The sequence below is a fragment of the Hyla sarda genome, chromosome 5 (genome assembly GCF_029499605.1).
Source record: "Hyla sarda isolate aHylSar1 chromosome 5, aHylSar1.hap1, whole genome shotgun sequence".
In the NCBI taxonomy this organism is placed as follows: domain Eukaryota; kingdom Metazoa; phylum Chordata; class Amphibia; order Anura; family Hylidae; genus Hyla; species Hyla sarda.
In genome coordinates this window covers 248778616-248791598 of record NC_079193.1, presented here as the reverse complement: position 1 = coordinate 248791598, position 12983 = coordinate 248778616, and the positions used below count along the sequence as shown (strand labels likewise).

Sequence of the window (12983 nt, the reverse complement as noted above, 5' to 3'; positions counted from 1 at the left end):
ATCCAAATCAAAATTTGTATGTATGTTTGTATACTGTAAGGAACAGCTCACACAGTGGAGTCGGCAATGACAGTATTCACACAGCTGACCGGTTTCAAACGTCCAAGAGGATATTTAAATGATTTTAGGCACAAAGCACAGTGGCCACAAAACAACAAAACCTAAACCTATCCGGCTCTAACTAAACATCAGGGTACCGCACTATCCTACTGTGGGCCTAATGTCTGGCCCAGAGCAAACTCACAAAATGTCCATAGAGGAAGGTTCAGACCTGGTAGATTGGAGATGCAGTTCTGGCTGTGGCTGCTTCTCATCTCAGTCTCTCCAGCACTTAAACCCGAACAGCCCTTTACTATAGGGCTTTCTCCCTAGCAATCAGCACAGAAAGCATCACTTGAGAACACCTTGGATTAGGGAAACCCATAGTGGACTAGGGGTGTGGACTGGAACACTCCCACTTCCAACCATTCCTCCAGTCCAGGAAATCCAGCCCATGTAACTTAAACAAGAGAGCCCTAGCAGACTATACTCTGCTAAAGCAGCATATAACCTTCTGGATTTTTTTTTATTGTGCCTGGCTGAGGAAACCGGGCGAAATATAAACCTCATCCACCACATTTCAGTCCACTTTACCACTATATATATTAATTATTATTATTATTATTATTAATGCCGAGAACACATACTCCATTTCAGCCTTAGGTTATGTACACATGGCAGAATTTCCATGTGTAATTCCGCACGGAGACTCCAGAGCAGCAAAGTCCCATTAAATTCAATGGGATTCAGCTGCGCTGTGCACATGGCTAGCGCGGAAATGCCTATTCCGCTGTCCGCAGAAAGAACAAACAAGTCTATTCACTCCGCATGGAATGCTTTGTCGTCTATGTCATGCCGACGCCCTTAGTCTGCAGAATTTCCCCACAGAGATTTTCCATGCGGATATTCTGCAGTGTGAACCCGGCCTTACATGTATCTACCACCCCCTTAGCTTTAGATGCTGCCTCAGCACACGTGTGATCATCATCCAAGTACAAAAGTTTTTTTTTTGTTTTTTTGTGAAGGTGCAAAAGCAAATAGGGCTGTGGTAGAACAGACTGAAAATGGTGGTTGTGGAGTCACAAAGGATGTCTTGTACTGGTGCTCTTGGGTTTGGGGCGGTGTATACTTTTTGAGAGGAATGGGAAGTTTTTTTTTTCCTCAAATTTTTTTTCCACTTTTTTATTAATGGGGCATAGGTTGGCAATAAATACATGATATGTGAGTTTTCCCTGTTGTCGCAGAAAACCAATCACTAATTACATCAATATACTGTAATGTTAAAACCCATTAAATCATGGTTATCGCTGTTCACAGAAATTCTGAGAAAACTCAGATAGCATCTTCTCTTCATGCCTCCAGGCCCTGCACAGGGAATTAAAATCGGCAATTAAAAAAAACCAAAAAACATTTTTTTTAGTGAACAAAAAAATAAATTTAATTACTCAACTACCATAATATCCCACCATTGCCTTTCCAATCGTGCCTGGTCCTCGCTACTTACCACTTCCTGTTCTCCATCTTGACACAAGGAAGTAGCTGTCAAGCCAATTACTGACGCTGTTCATCTCTCTGCGGCCAGTGACTGGTTGAGTTGGCACTACGTTGTGTCAAGACATCACACAAAAAAAAAAAAAAAAAGGAGCAGCGGGGACTCCGCTCTGCTCAGAATAAGACCGGAAATCATAGCAGGCAGTACGGTTTGTTTTCTCATTACTTTTTCAGCCCAGCCTGACCACAATTTAACCCCTTAAAGACACATCCTGTTTTGGCCTTAACCACTTAAGGACCAGGACAATTTTCGTTTTTTGCACTTTTTGCAACATAAGGACTTGTTTTTTGTGTCGCCAATTGTACTTTGCAATGACATCAATAATTTCATTACAAAATCTACAGCGAAAAAAAAAAATATATATATATATATATATATATATATATATATATATATATATATATATATATATATATATATTTATTTGAGGGGGATTGAAAAAAAAAAAAAAACACCATATTGTAAGTTTTAAGGGCTTCCGTTTGTACTTTTCCATAAAAATTACCCCTTATATTTATTCTGTAGGTCCCTACGATTACACCGATACCCAATTTATGTAGGTTTTAATTCATATTACTACTATAAAAAAAATTATAACTACATGAACCAAACTTGGTATGCTTAAAATTGTCATCTTCTGACCCCCTATAATGCCCTTAGTCCTTAACGGGTTAAAGACACTTCATTATTAAAAAAAAAAAAAAAAGGTTGAAAAAAGACCCATCAAGTTCAAGTGTTGTCATAAATACTGCATCCAAAAAAAATATACAAAGTAATATGTACTATTAAGTACAAACTGTGTTCCAGGTCGGGAGACTCAGAATGGTGGTGGAAGGATCCATGGAGGCACATAGAAATACAGACAAACAAACCAAAATAACTACCATAACACAGTAACAGGTGTTATAAATTTATCATAAAGAAATTTATTTTCCTGGATTGAATAGACAAAAGTTAGTGCAAAACAAAAATTGCAATTTACTTTCCAAAATACTGTGTACCCACCCACCCAAAAAGAATATTGCAATTAGCCACAGCACCCCCTTAGTAGGATCTGGGCCTCTTTAGTGGGCAATGGAAGTAAGGAGCCAGTTGCGAGCTTTCCTGCCTCCATTCTCTATGCAGCGCTATGCCCGCACATCATATGCTTATTCGTTTTTCCTCACTCTACACACTAGGATGTGAGAATAAAGAAAAATGAATATACATATGATGGGTGGGCATAATGTGGCACACAGGACGGAGGCAGGGAAGCTTGGCAAGTCGGCTCCCCACGCCCATTGTGCACTAAAGAGATTCAGCAATATAGCAACTGGGGCCATATCTTCTTAATGGCAACAATTTCAGTAAGTTTTACCGCTTTGTACTCGTGTTCAGCCGCACTATAACCCAGTGTTAGAGGGTTTAGTGCAGGTGAACTGCCTGTCAGTTTCCCTTTAAACAAAAACAAATAGGGATGGAACATATAAAAGTGAGATATATTTAAAAAAAATTACATCATTGAAATAAAACCAATACAAATATATGTAGTGCCTTACTTTTCATTTCCAACTGGTTCTTTTTCTAGATTTTTCAAAAAGTTATCCATTCCTTGGTTCCAAGACACATTCCATGCTATACGAAGCATATCCGATACTGGCTTCATGGTTATCCAGTCTGAGCACAAAGGAGAAGCCATTGTGTATGGACTTACTGCATGATGGGTATGTACAGAGGCAGGAAGGTGAAATCTAAAATAAATATTGGATAGCGTATTACACAAACTCTTGGAGCAGTAAAGAATCAAATTGATCTGGTTCCAATACACTGCCACTGGCTCCTAGATACAATAGTCATTCACAGACTAAGCAGACTCTATGGCTCATTTTCTTGTTTTTGATACTCCTCGGAGGGCTTCCAGACTACTGTTCACTCATATACACTTTTGCACACATATTAGCTTCTCAGACTATGTTCAAACGGAGAATCTCCGTGTGGGCATTCCGCAAACTGTGCGGCGCTAGGACCGCACAGGAATGCGCCGTCTCATGGATAGCTATGCATTCTGTGCAGAGTCTGCAAAAAGAATGAGCGTGTTCATTCTTTCTGTGGACACTGAAATCAGAATTTCCATGCCGAAAACAACTGGCATTGAAATTTTGCTGTGTGCACAGTGCAGTGAATAGAACGGGACTGTGCTGCAGCGGAATCTCTGACTTGTGAGCATGACCTTAAAGTACATGGCTAGCCTTACCTACAGATGCTGGTGTTGCAAGGTCCACCATCATCTTAATGTTATGCACCAAAATAATTGCAGGATGGCACCGCTAAGACAACAGTTAACCAGCTCTTAATCTACATATCAGGTGTTGCTTGGACTCTTAATAAATTACACACTCTAACATGAACAGAGATGACTTACAGTGCAGACACAACTTGTAAAAGGGAAAGTACTATTTAGCAGGTTAATGTAGATAACATTAAAACTTTCTGCTTAATGTTGTGTAATTCCTCTTATGTCCCCAAAACAGGGTGGTTATACAGGTCAAAGTAAAATCCAAATGAATGCTAGAACATAAGATCTCCCAATGAACAATGCTCAGAGTTAAATACGGCTTCTACAACTTGACTTCGTCTGAATGTGCATCTTTTCTTCATGTAAGTGGCACACCAATTGCTAGGCATCCACATGGTGTAAAAGGAAATGTGAGATTCACCAGACCAGGCCCACCTTTTTCCATTGTCCAGTTCTGATAGTACAGTGAAGAAAAGGGGTCAAATGGACACCCAGAGCAATTTGAGGTTGCATAGCCCCATACACAGCAAGCTACAAACCTCACATATTTTTCCTTCAAGGGCTGACTATTCACTTGCTGCCTATATAAATCCTTGACAGGTGCTATTGTCACAAAAACCATGGCTGATAGTTATTTTTTTGTAGGTCACTTTTTTTATCCAATAAAGGAGATTTCCAACCAAAAGTGATAAAAATTATATATAAATATATATATATATATATATATATATATATATATATATATATATATATATATAAATATATATATATATATATAAATATATATATATATATATGTGTGTGTGTTCACCATGACTGCACAAGATACCCCAGCTGATTTGTTTTTATTGTTACAAACCATGAGCCCCTGCGGTTGTTTACTGTGTGAGCTGCAGGAGGAGCTGTCTTGAGAGAGTTGAGCAGGTCCCATGGTTAGAGAAGCAGTGAATATAGATGAAGGTGTGTGTGTGCGTGCCTCAGCCAATGAAGGACAATCACACACTGCACAATGTAGCGTTCATGGCTCCCTGAGCTGAGGAGAAGGGAGTGTGAGGTTACAAAGTGATGTATCGGAACCAGCCAAACGGGTACTGACAGTCATCACGTTTGCTAAGAACTACTGGACTTCCTGCCTGGACGAAAAGCTGAGAGAAACAGGGTATGTGCCCAGCAAAGATTACATTTATAAATTACAAGGCCATTTCACTTTAATGTGTAAAGGTCATTTCATTTGGCTGGAGTTCCCCCTTAAACTGAGTAACAAAAAAAATGACCTAGACATCAATGCTCCATGTTAGATCACATAGCAGACTTCACTAATGTGTAAAAAGATCAAGATTGAAAAATACCATTTCCAAATGGTAACTTAATGGGCGACTAGACTAAAGTCTCTTCAGGTTCAATTGGTACTAAAAGGATCTGTTTGGTCTAGAAAAGGAAAAAAAGATCTACATGTGCAAGTAGCAGATAATAAAGTTACAAAAAGTTCACATATTGCTTACCTTCTAACCACAGCTACAGGCAAACTGAATGGAGGTGGAGAGGTAGGCACATCCTCTGACCTATAAATACAATAAGTCTCCGATCATTTGTATATTATATTCTACAACTAAATATGTACCCAAGTCAAGAGAGAAATTATAGATAATCACTCCAAATCCTATCTCAGCCAATGTACCTGACTCACATATATGCAGCATATCTTTTAGTACATTCATATGCAGAATTAAGCTGTCAAATCGGATTTACTTTAACCCAGCCGAACCACCTTTTTTGCTGTCACTGCAGATGCTCAGAACATTTTGCTCCTCTCCGGGTGATAATCCCTGTCTCATCTCACACTGGTAAGAGTTCCCCGTGAATACATTCTACTTTACTAATTTCATAGCTAAAATGTGCCAAAAGGTTTACAACTTATGGGATGTTTATTTTTATTGCAAAAAACATCCAGACCTAAGGAAGTCTAACTACAGATCTTACGGACTAGACGTCTGTTGTTATCAAGATGACTCCAACCACAGGGATAGTTCATAGCTTACAACAAGCATGTACAGGAGGAATATATATATGTAGGAAAAATATTATTGCAACTTTGAAGTAGCAGCACAAAACACCAATAAATATCATCTTATATAGCTAATACATATTACTATACAAGTAATACTAACATTGGTGACACCCCCTTTAGTAGGGATGGCTGATACATACCCTTCAGAAAATCATGCTAAAATTAACAGGTGGTGGCAGTGTGGACTGATCTCTAGCAGAATGATCTCAAAGAATGTGTTCTTGTTGTTCATGTAAGCTACTGTTAGTATTTATCTAGGTCAGTTAAGCTCAGATTGGTTAATATAACCAATGAGACTATCTTAACAGATGCTCAAAGTGTGTGGACCACCAGTATGTGAAAGTATGGCGCTCCAAACAGTGTACACCTTACCATGTCTCCATTCTTGATACTTCATCGAAGAGAAGAAGAAACATCACAGATGATGCTTCACCCAGTAAAACACTGTCATTCTGCAGTAACATGGATGCTAAAATAAATATAATATGCATTATAATAGGCATTACACATATATTATCACTTAAAGTAATGTATTCACACAGATTAATTGAAATCTTTGATCTTTCCCTCCTCAGGAGTTTAGTGTGTGATCGAATCATTGAGTGATATTACCCACTGGACTCCTAAGAATGAAAAGAGCAGGGATTTCAATAAATAAATAATACTGAATCTTTTACTATTATCCCAGGGCTCAAGTCCTGTAGGAAGGGCTGGGAACTGAGTTCCTGCACTTTCCACAGCAGGCGCAATGTTCCCATTAGCAGGAGTCCTGCAGGACCAGTCCTTATGTGGAAGAGTTCCCACACTTTTTTCCCCCCGACTTGACCCCTACATAATCCTATATATAAATCTACTCAGCTCTTTGTGATCTATAAAATGATGCGAATGTGTTAGATAGCCTTTTTATGGTGACCGGTTCCTTCAAACAATCGACCACTGTCTTACTGATGGTGGCAATATATTTTCGTGTCACTGCAGGATAGTGATGTTTGTTGCTTCATGATCTCTCCCGCTATACATGCTGGAATAGTTATTAACAGTTCCAGTTGTTAGAGTAGTCTTCTAGGGTTCTTATACCACACAATACATAAAGAAACCTGCCATCCTATTTAACCTACTCAGCAGTAAGAGGTATAACATAAAGCAATGGTATCCAATGTGTTGTGAAAATACAACTTCTAGTCTGAAACTGTAGTTTTTCAACAAAGGCAATCGTTGAAAACTGGTACCCTAAAGTGTAATAAAACAAAACAATTCTCAGAAAATGAATCTTACCTCTAGTTAAAACCAAGATGAACTCCGTATCCTGTGTCAGTGACAAGCGCAATACAGGATCAGCATACACCAACTTTCGTAGTAAAGCCAGGCATGGCAAAACCATACACTCCAAATCCTGCAGATAAAAAGAAATTCTATACACAGAACAGAACTACACTTAGTGTTTGCTTTAATAAATACATTCAAGCTGCTCCTATCACATCTCACATAACTTTAAATATATTCTACAATAAAAGTGGTGGAAAAAAAAATGGTTAATGACCTAAAAGTAGTGGCCCCCAACTCAGTCCTCAAGGCCCATCAACATAGCATGCACTCCGTTGGAATAGAACAGGGAATGCTTTAAATCCTGGACTATTGGTGGTCCTTGAGGACTGGGTTGGGGAACTCTGACAAACAGTGTGCCGTCATATGATACGTGTGGGAAGGGCATGATTTGTTGCATAAATAGTCTAATTTGGAAAGCTGGTTGAAAACCTTAAAGGGGTATTCTTAAGAGCCTCTTTACCATGTTTGTCCTGTGGCAGGCTCATTCAGCTTCCTGGGTTGAACCTGAGATGTGCGGATGGTCCCACATAGTTCAGGCCAGTAGCCAGTACAGTCATATACGCACAATCACATAGACACTTACACAAGCTGAACACATACACTTCACTTCAATCAACTAGCTCTTATCTTGCACACCTGCACTTACTCTGTTAAGAACATTTTGATCACGAGATCAAAGGTCCTCTTAGGCTGGATTCCAAGCGGAATTCAGTTTTGAAATTCTAATACAGCAGAGTCCCATTGCTGGTAATAGGATTCCGCTGCACAGAGCACATTATAGAGTTTTAGCGGCAGACATTCAGTCGCTGAAATTCCGCAGCCAGGAAGAATGGTTGTGTCTACTCAATAGACTGAATCTGATTCAGTCCGCACTGGCCGTACTCAGACGCCCGGACGTAATTTTTCCATCCAGAGTTTCATAAATGTGAAGCGAGAGAGAGACACACAGAGAGAGACACACAGAGAGAGACACACAGACAGACAGACACACAGACAGACAGACACACAGACAGACAGAGACACAGACAGACAGAGACACACAGACAGAGACACACAGACAGAGACACACAGACAGAGACACACAGACAGAGACACACAGACAGAGACACACAGACAGAGACACACAGACAGAGACACACAGACAGAGACACACAGACAGAGACACACAGACAGAGACACAGACAGAGACACAGACAGAGACACAGACAGAGACACAGACAGACAGAGACACACAGACAGACAGAGACACACAGACAGACAGAGACACACACACAGACAGAGACACACACACAGACAGAGACACACACACAGACAGAGACACACACACAGACAGAGACACACACACAGACAGAGACACACACACAGACAGAGACACACACACAGACAGACAGAGACACACACACAGACAGACAGAGACACACACACAGACAGACAGAGACACACACACAGACAGACAGAGACACACACAGACAGAGACACAGACAGACAGAGACACAGACAGACAGAGACACAGACAGACAGAGACACAGACAGACAGAGACACAGACAGACAGAGACACAGACAGACAGAGACACAGACAGACAGAGACACAGACAGACAGAGACACAGACAGACAGAGACACAGACAGACAGAGACACAGACAGACAGACAGACACACACACAGACAGACAGAGACACACACACAGACAGACAGAGACACACACACAGACAGACAGAGACACACAGACAGACAGAGACACACACACAGACAGACAGAGACACACACACAGACAGACAGAGACACACACACAGACAGACAGAGACACACACACAGACAGACAGAGACACACACAGACAGACAGAGAGACACACAGACAGACACACACAGAGACACACACACAGACACACACACACAGACAGAGACACACACACAGACAGAAACACACACAGACACACAGACAGAGACACACACACAGACACACAGACAGAGACACACACACACACAGACAGAGACACACACACACACAGACAGAGACACACACACACACAGACAGAGACACACACACACACAGACAGAGACACACACACAGACAGAGACACACAGACAGAGACACACCAAACCATACCTATCACTATCACAGCCTTCTTTTACAGTAGCTGAACTTACCTTTCCACTTTGCTGCACACATTTTTGTAATATGCTACGGATCTTTGCCACAATCCCCAGATCCTTAATTACATTGTGCATCATCATGTCTGTAAATAAAGAGCCATCCAGAATTAAGAAGTCAGTAAAGCTAAATGCACTCATCTGATCCCACTCATTTTACTATAAATCACTAGCTGCAGTTTACTGCACATTACTCTTTGACATATATTTCCTGAAATTAGAAATGATAAGAAATCATATTGGTGAAGAACTGATTTAATGATCATTTAAGAAATGCCAGCCTGGTGCACAATGTTTTCATGCGCTTTAAAGAGAATAAGTCATTAAATGTACAGGATACTGTTTAATGAATAGACCCTTTGTCTACTGTGCATGATTTGAAGCTGTGTTGAGTCATTTAGATTACAATGAACTCTGCAGCATCAAATCCTGCACATCAAATATACTGTACATGTGAATAGACCATTAGGGTAGGGTCACAAGCACCATATTTTGCTGCATATTTTCCTACCCATTGACTTCAATGGGTAGTAAAATACACAGTAGCAAATACGCAGCAAAATATGGCACGTGACCCTACCCTTAGGGTAAATTTACACACAAAAATTACTATTTATTGCAGAAATTACTGCAACTGTCCAAGTAATTTGAAATATCATCAGAGGAAAGGTTTTGATTGTAAAGGGAAACTAAGTATTATTTGCTGCAGACACTGTTGGATAGCTGTCAAGGTTTAAAAGGGTCCGACCCAAATGAGGTCACCTTAGCGTGGTGGGATGGTACACACTATTCAGCCAAATGGTATGCTTAGAGCCTCTATCTTTTCTCTATAGCTGTATTGCAATTTTAAATGTTTCATACCACACATATATATTAGATCTAGAAGTGTGCTGTAGCCATTTTCTGTTTGCATATGACAAAGTACTGACAATTCCAATCATTTTCTTGATAACCAGAATTGGAATGGCGTATACTAGATAGGTATATAAAGATTGAGGCAAATTGACTTTTCTTTAGACTGTATATTTTTTTGACATATAAAAATAAACTCCGAACATTAACTCCATCTTTTCGGCAATAAAGGACCACTTGTCCGACAGAAAAGCCAGTTCTTAAATGGGCACTGTCACCAACTTTATTTTTTGATATGTTGTAGTACTTATGTACTACAACATATTGCTAATATATTGTCTTTTTTTTTTATTTTTTATTATCAGTGTGAAAATTACGTTTAAAAACCGGCCACTAGGGAGCTCCCTCCTAGTGGCCGGCTGCAGCCTGGCGTGACGTCACGCCTGAAAAAGGACTGATTTTGGCCTGGCAATCAGTCCTTTTTCATTTAGGCTGCTCTCGCTCCCTGCCTGTCAGACAGACGGGAGCGAGCGCATTGGCTCCCCGGCCACTGGCTGGGAGGCCACTCCTCCCGCACATGTCGTCACTGCACGCCCACTGCCGGACTCTGCAGTATTTGTAAGTATAATGGAGGGAACGGGGTATGCGGGCGGGGGGTTTGTGATGGAGGGAACGGGGTATGCGGGCGGGCGGGGGTGTTTGACGGAGGGAACGGGCTAGCTCCGTATGGCACTAACTTATAGTTTATCAACACAGAGTGCCTCCAGCTGTTTCACTACTACAACTCCCAGCATGCCCTGACAGCCAATAGATGTCAGGGCAAGCTGGGAGTTGCAGTGGTGAAACAGCTGGAGGCACCCTGTGTAGATAAACTAAGGGCGGAAGTGTTGTCCCCAGAAGGCATTAGTGACGTGGTGCCTGCTGGGGAAGTCTGCCTGGTAGTGAGCACACTACCAGGCAGACAAAAAGTTATTTTTAATATAGTAAAAAGAAAAATTAAAAGCAGGGAGGGGGTTAGGGATAGATTGGCAATAGGCAGGGACAGAAAAAAAAATATAGGATGGTGGTAGCTACCCTTTAAGTGGTTTAAAAGGCAGGTTGTGTTTTATATAAACACACACATATCTTTTAAAAAAATCCATTTAAATTAACTTTCCAAAAGAGATTCTAATACCGGCAAGTCGGCAAGAAGAAAGGTAATGGATTTCGTGGGACCTGCTGATGTATCCTTTCTGTAAAGGCCCAAAGTTAATCTAACTGATTATTCTCAGGTGACACAAGGAATAAAAACAAACATCTTGCTTATCTTACCTTGTGCTATAACTGCAAGCTGTTCAGCGGCTGATTTGCGAAGTGCCATGTCCACAGTTTCCGAAGTAAAGATTTCAGCCACTTTCCTGACAATGTCTGCCTACAGATTCAATGCACATTGAATACTGATGATTAAAAAAAACTGGTACACTGCATTAAAAACACGCACTGCTCCGAGCGATAATGGCTAGATGTATTGAACACCTCATCTAAGCTAAATTACACTGACTAAAAAATACACACACCTACACATGGACTTGTCACACAATCTTAACACTAGAACTTGTGTGCGCCTGCCTGGAAATACAAGCACATCATGAGCAGAGAGCAAGCGCTTTACACCAAGTATACAGCAGCGTTCGCATATGTAGTGAGCAATACCAATATCAACCTTGAAAAAGGATGTTCCTTTGTCATCCAGTTTTAAGTCAACTGATCGCTCAGTGATATAAAGACTGACAGCCTTAGATATTACATTTCCTTGCAGCTCGGGGCGCTTGCAGTTCGACTCCTTCTCATTCATTAAATGGACTGCTATCCACTTAATGCCCAATGAACGTAGCCTGGAAAAATAAGACAATAAAACACAGATGAAAAACTGTAAAGAGACTTATAAAAATGGAATAGGTCATTTCAGGCGTTTGTGAATGTTTCTCTTATCAGCTATCTATACACAACTTTATGATGGCTATAACTTCTTCCTGCAGTTCTCAGCGCCTGGGCTGAATGTTAAAAAGTTATCATACTTTCCAGAAGCTTTTTAACCACCTCCAATGATGATTATGAGTGGAGAAAAACGGTTCAACGTATTTATATTGTGATACCTGAATACAAGGCAGGTGGTAAAGTACCCTCAACAGTGATGGTTGTTACACTACACAGATAACACAGTAAGGCTAGGTTAAAGGATAAGTCTTGTGGTAAAAAAAACTTTTAGATCACTGTGGGTCCAACGGCTGCCCTCCCCCTGCAATCTTCTGTATGGAGCCCCAGCTCTCCACCAGAGTAGTGCGTCATGACCTCTGCCCAAAGTGGGGGTTGCCACGCCCCTCCATATAGCTCTATGGGAGAGCCAAAGATAGCCGAACGGCTCTCCCATAGAGCTATACGAAGAGGACGTGACGGCCCCCACTTTGGGCAGGGGTCATGACGCGCTACTGTGGAGGAGAGCCGGGGTTCCATACAAAAGATTACGGGGGCCCCAGCGGTTGGACCCCCCCCCCCGCGATCTAAAACTTATCCCCTATCCTGCAGATAGGGGATACGTTTTTTCCACAACACTTCTCCTTTAACGATACATTTTTTAAATGTTTAGCAAGTGTTTTAGAAACGCTCATAACATACATCCCCATCCCCATCCCCATAAAAAGATAATCCTTTTGGCCTTTATCTGGCCAGTATATTTCTAA

At 40.9% G+C, this 12983-nt stretch overlaps 1 protein-coding gene across 2 annotated transcripts in view; it reads right to left on the bottom strand.

The window, feature by feature from the left end:
- Nucleotides 1–12983, bottom strand: part of RTTN (rotatin) — a 259753-nt gene that overhangs the window by 136420 nt on the left and 110350 nt on the right. For both annotated transcript variants that reach the window (XR_008844181.1, XM_056521457.1), the window contains exons 19-25: nucleotides 11966–12137; nucleotides 11575–11674; nucleotides 9409–9497; nucleotides 7210–7327; nucleotides 6307–6403; nucleotides 5369–5428; nucleotides 3130–3321 (exon numbers count right to left, since the gene is read on the bottom strand). Coding sequence is in view for 1 of the 2 variants with exons in the window: in XM_056521457.1 (XP_056377432.1) it covers nucleotides 3130–3321; nucleotides 5369–5428; nucleotides 6307–6403; nucleotides 7210–7327; nucleotides 9409–9497; nucleotides 11575–11674; nucleotides 11966–12137 (828 nt within the window). In the remaining variant the exon portion in view is untranslated. The remainder of the gene's footprint in view (nucleotides 1–3129; nucleotides 3322–5368; nucleotides 5429–6306; nucleotides 6404–7209; nucleotides 7328–9408; nucleotides 9498–11574; nucleotides 11675–11965; nucleotides 12138–12983) is intronic.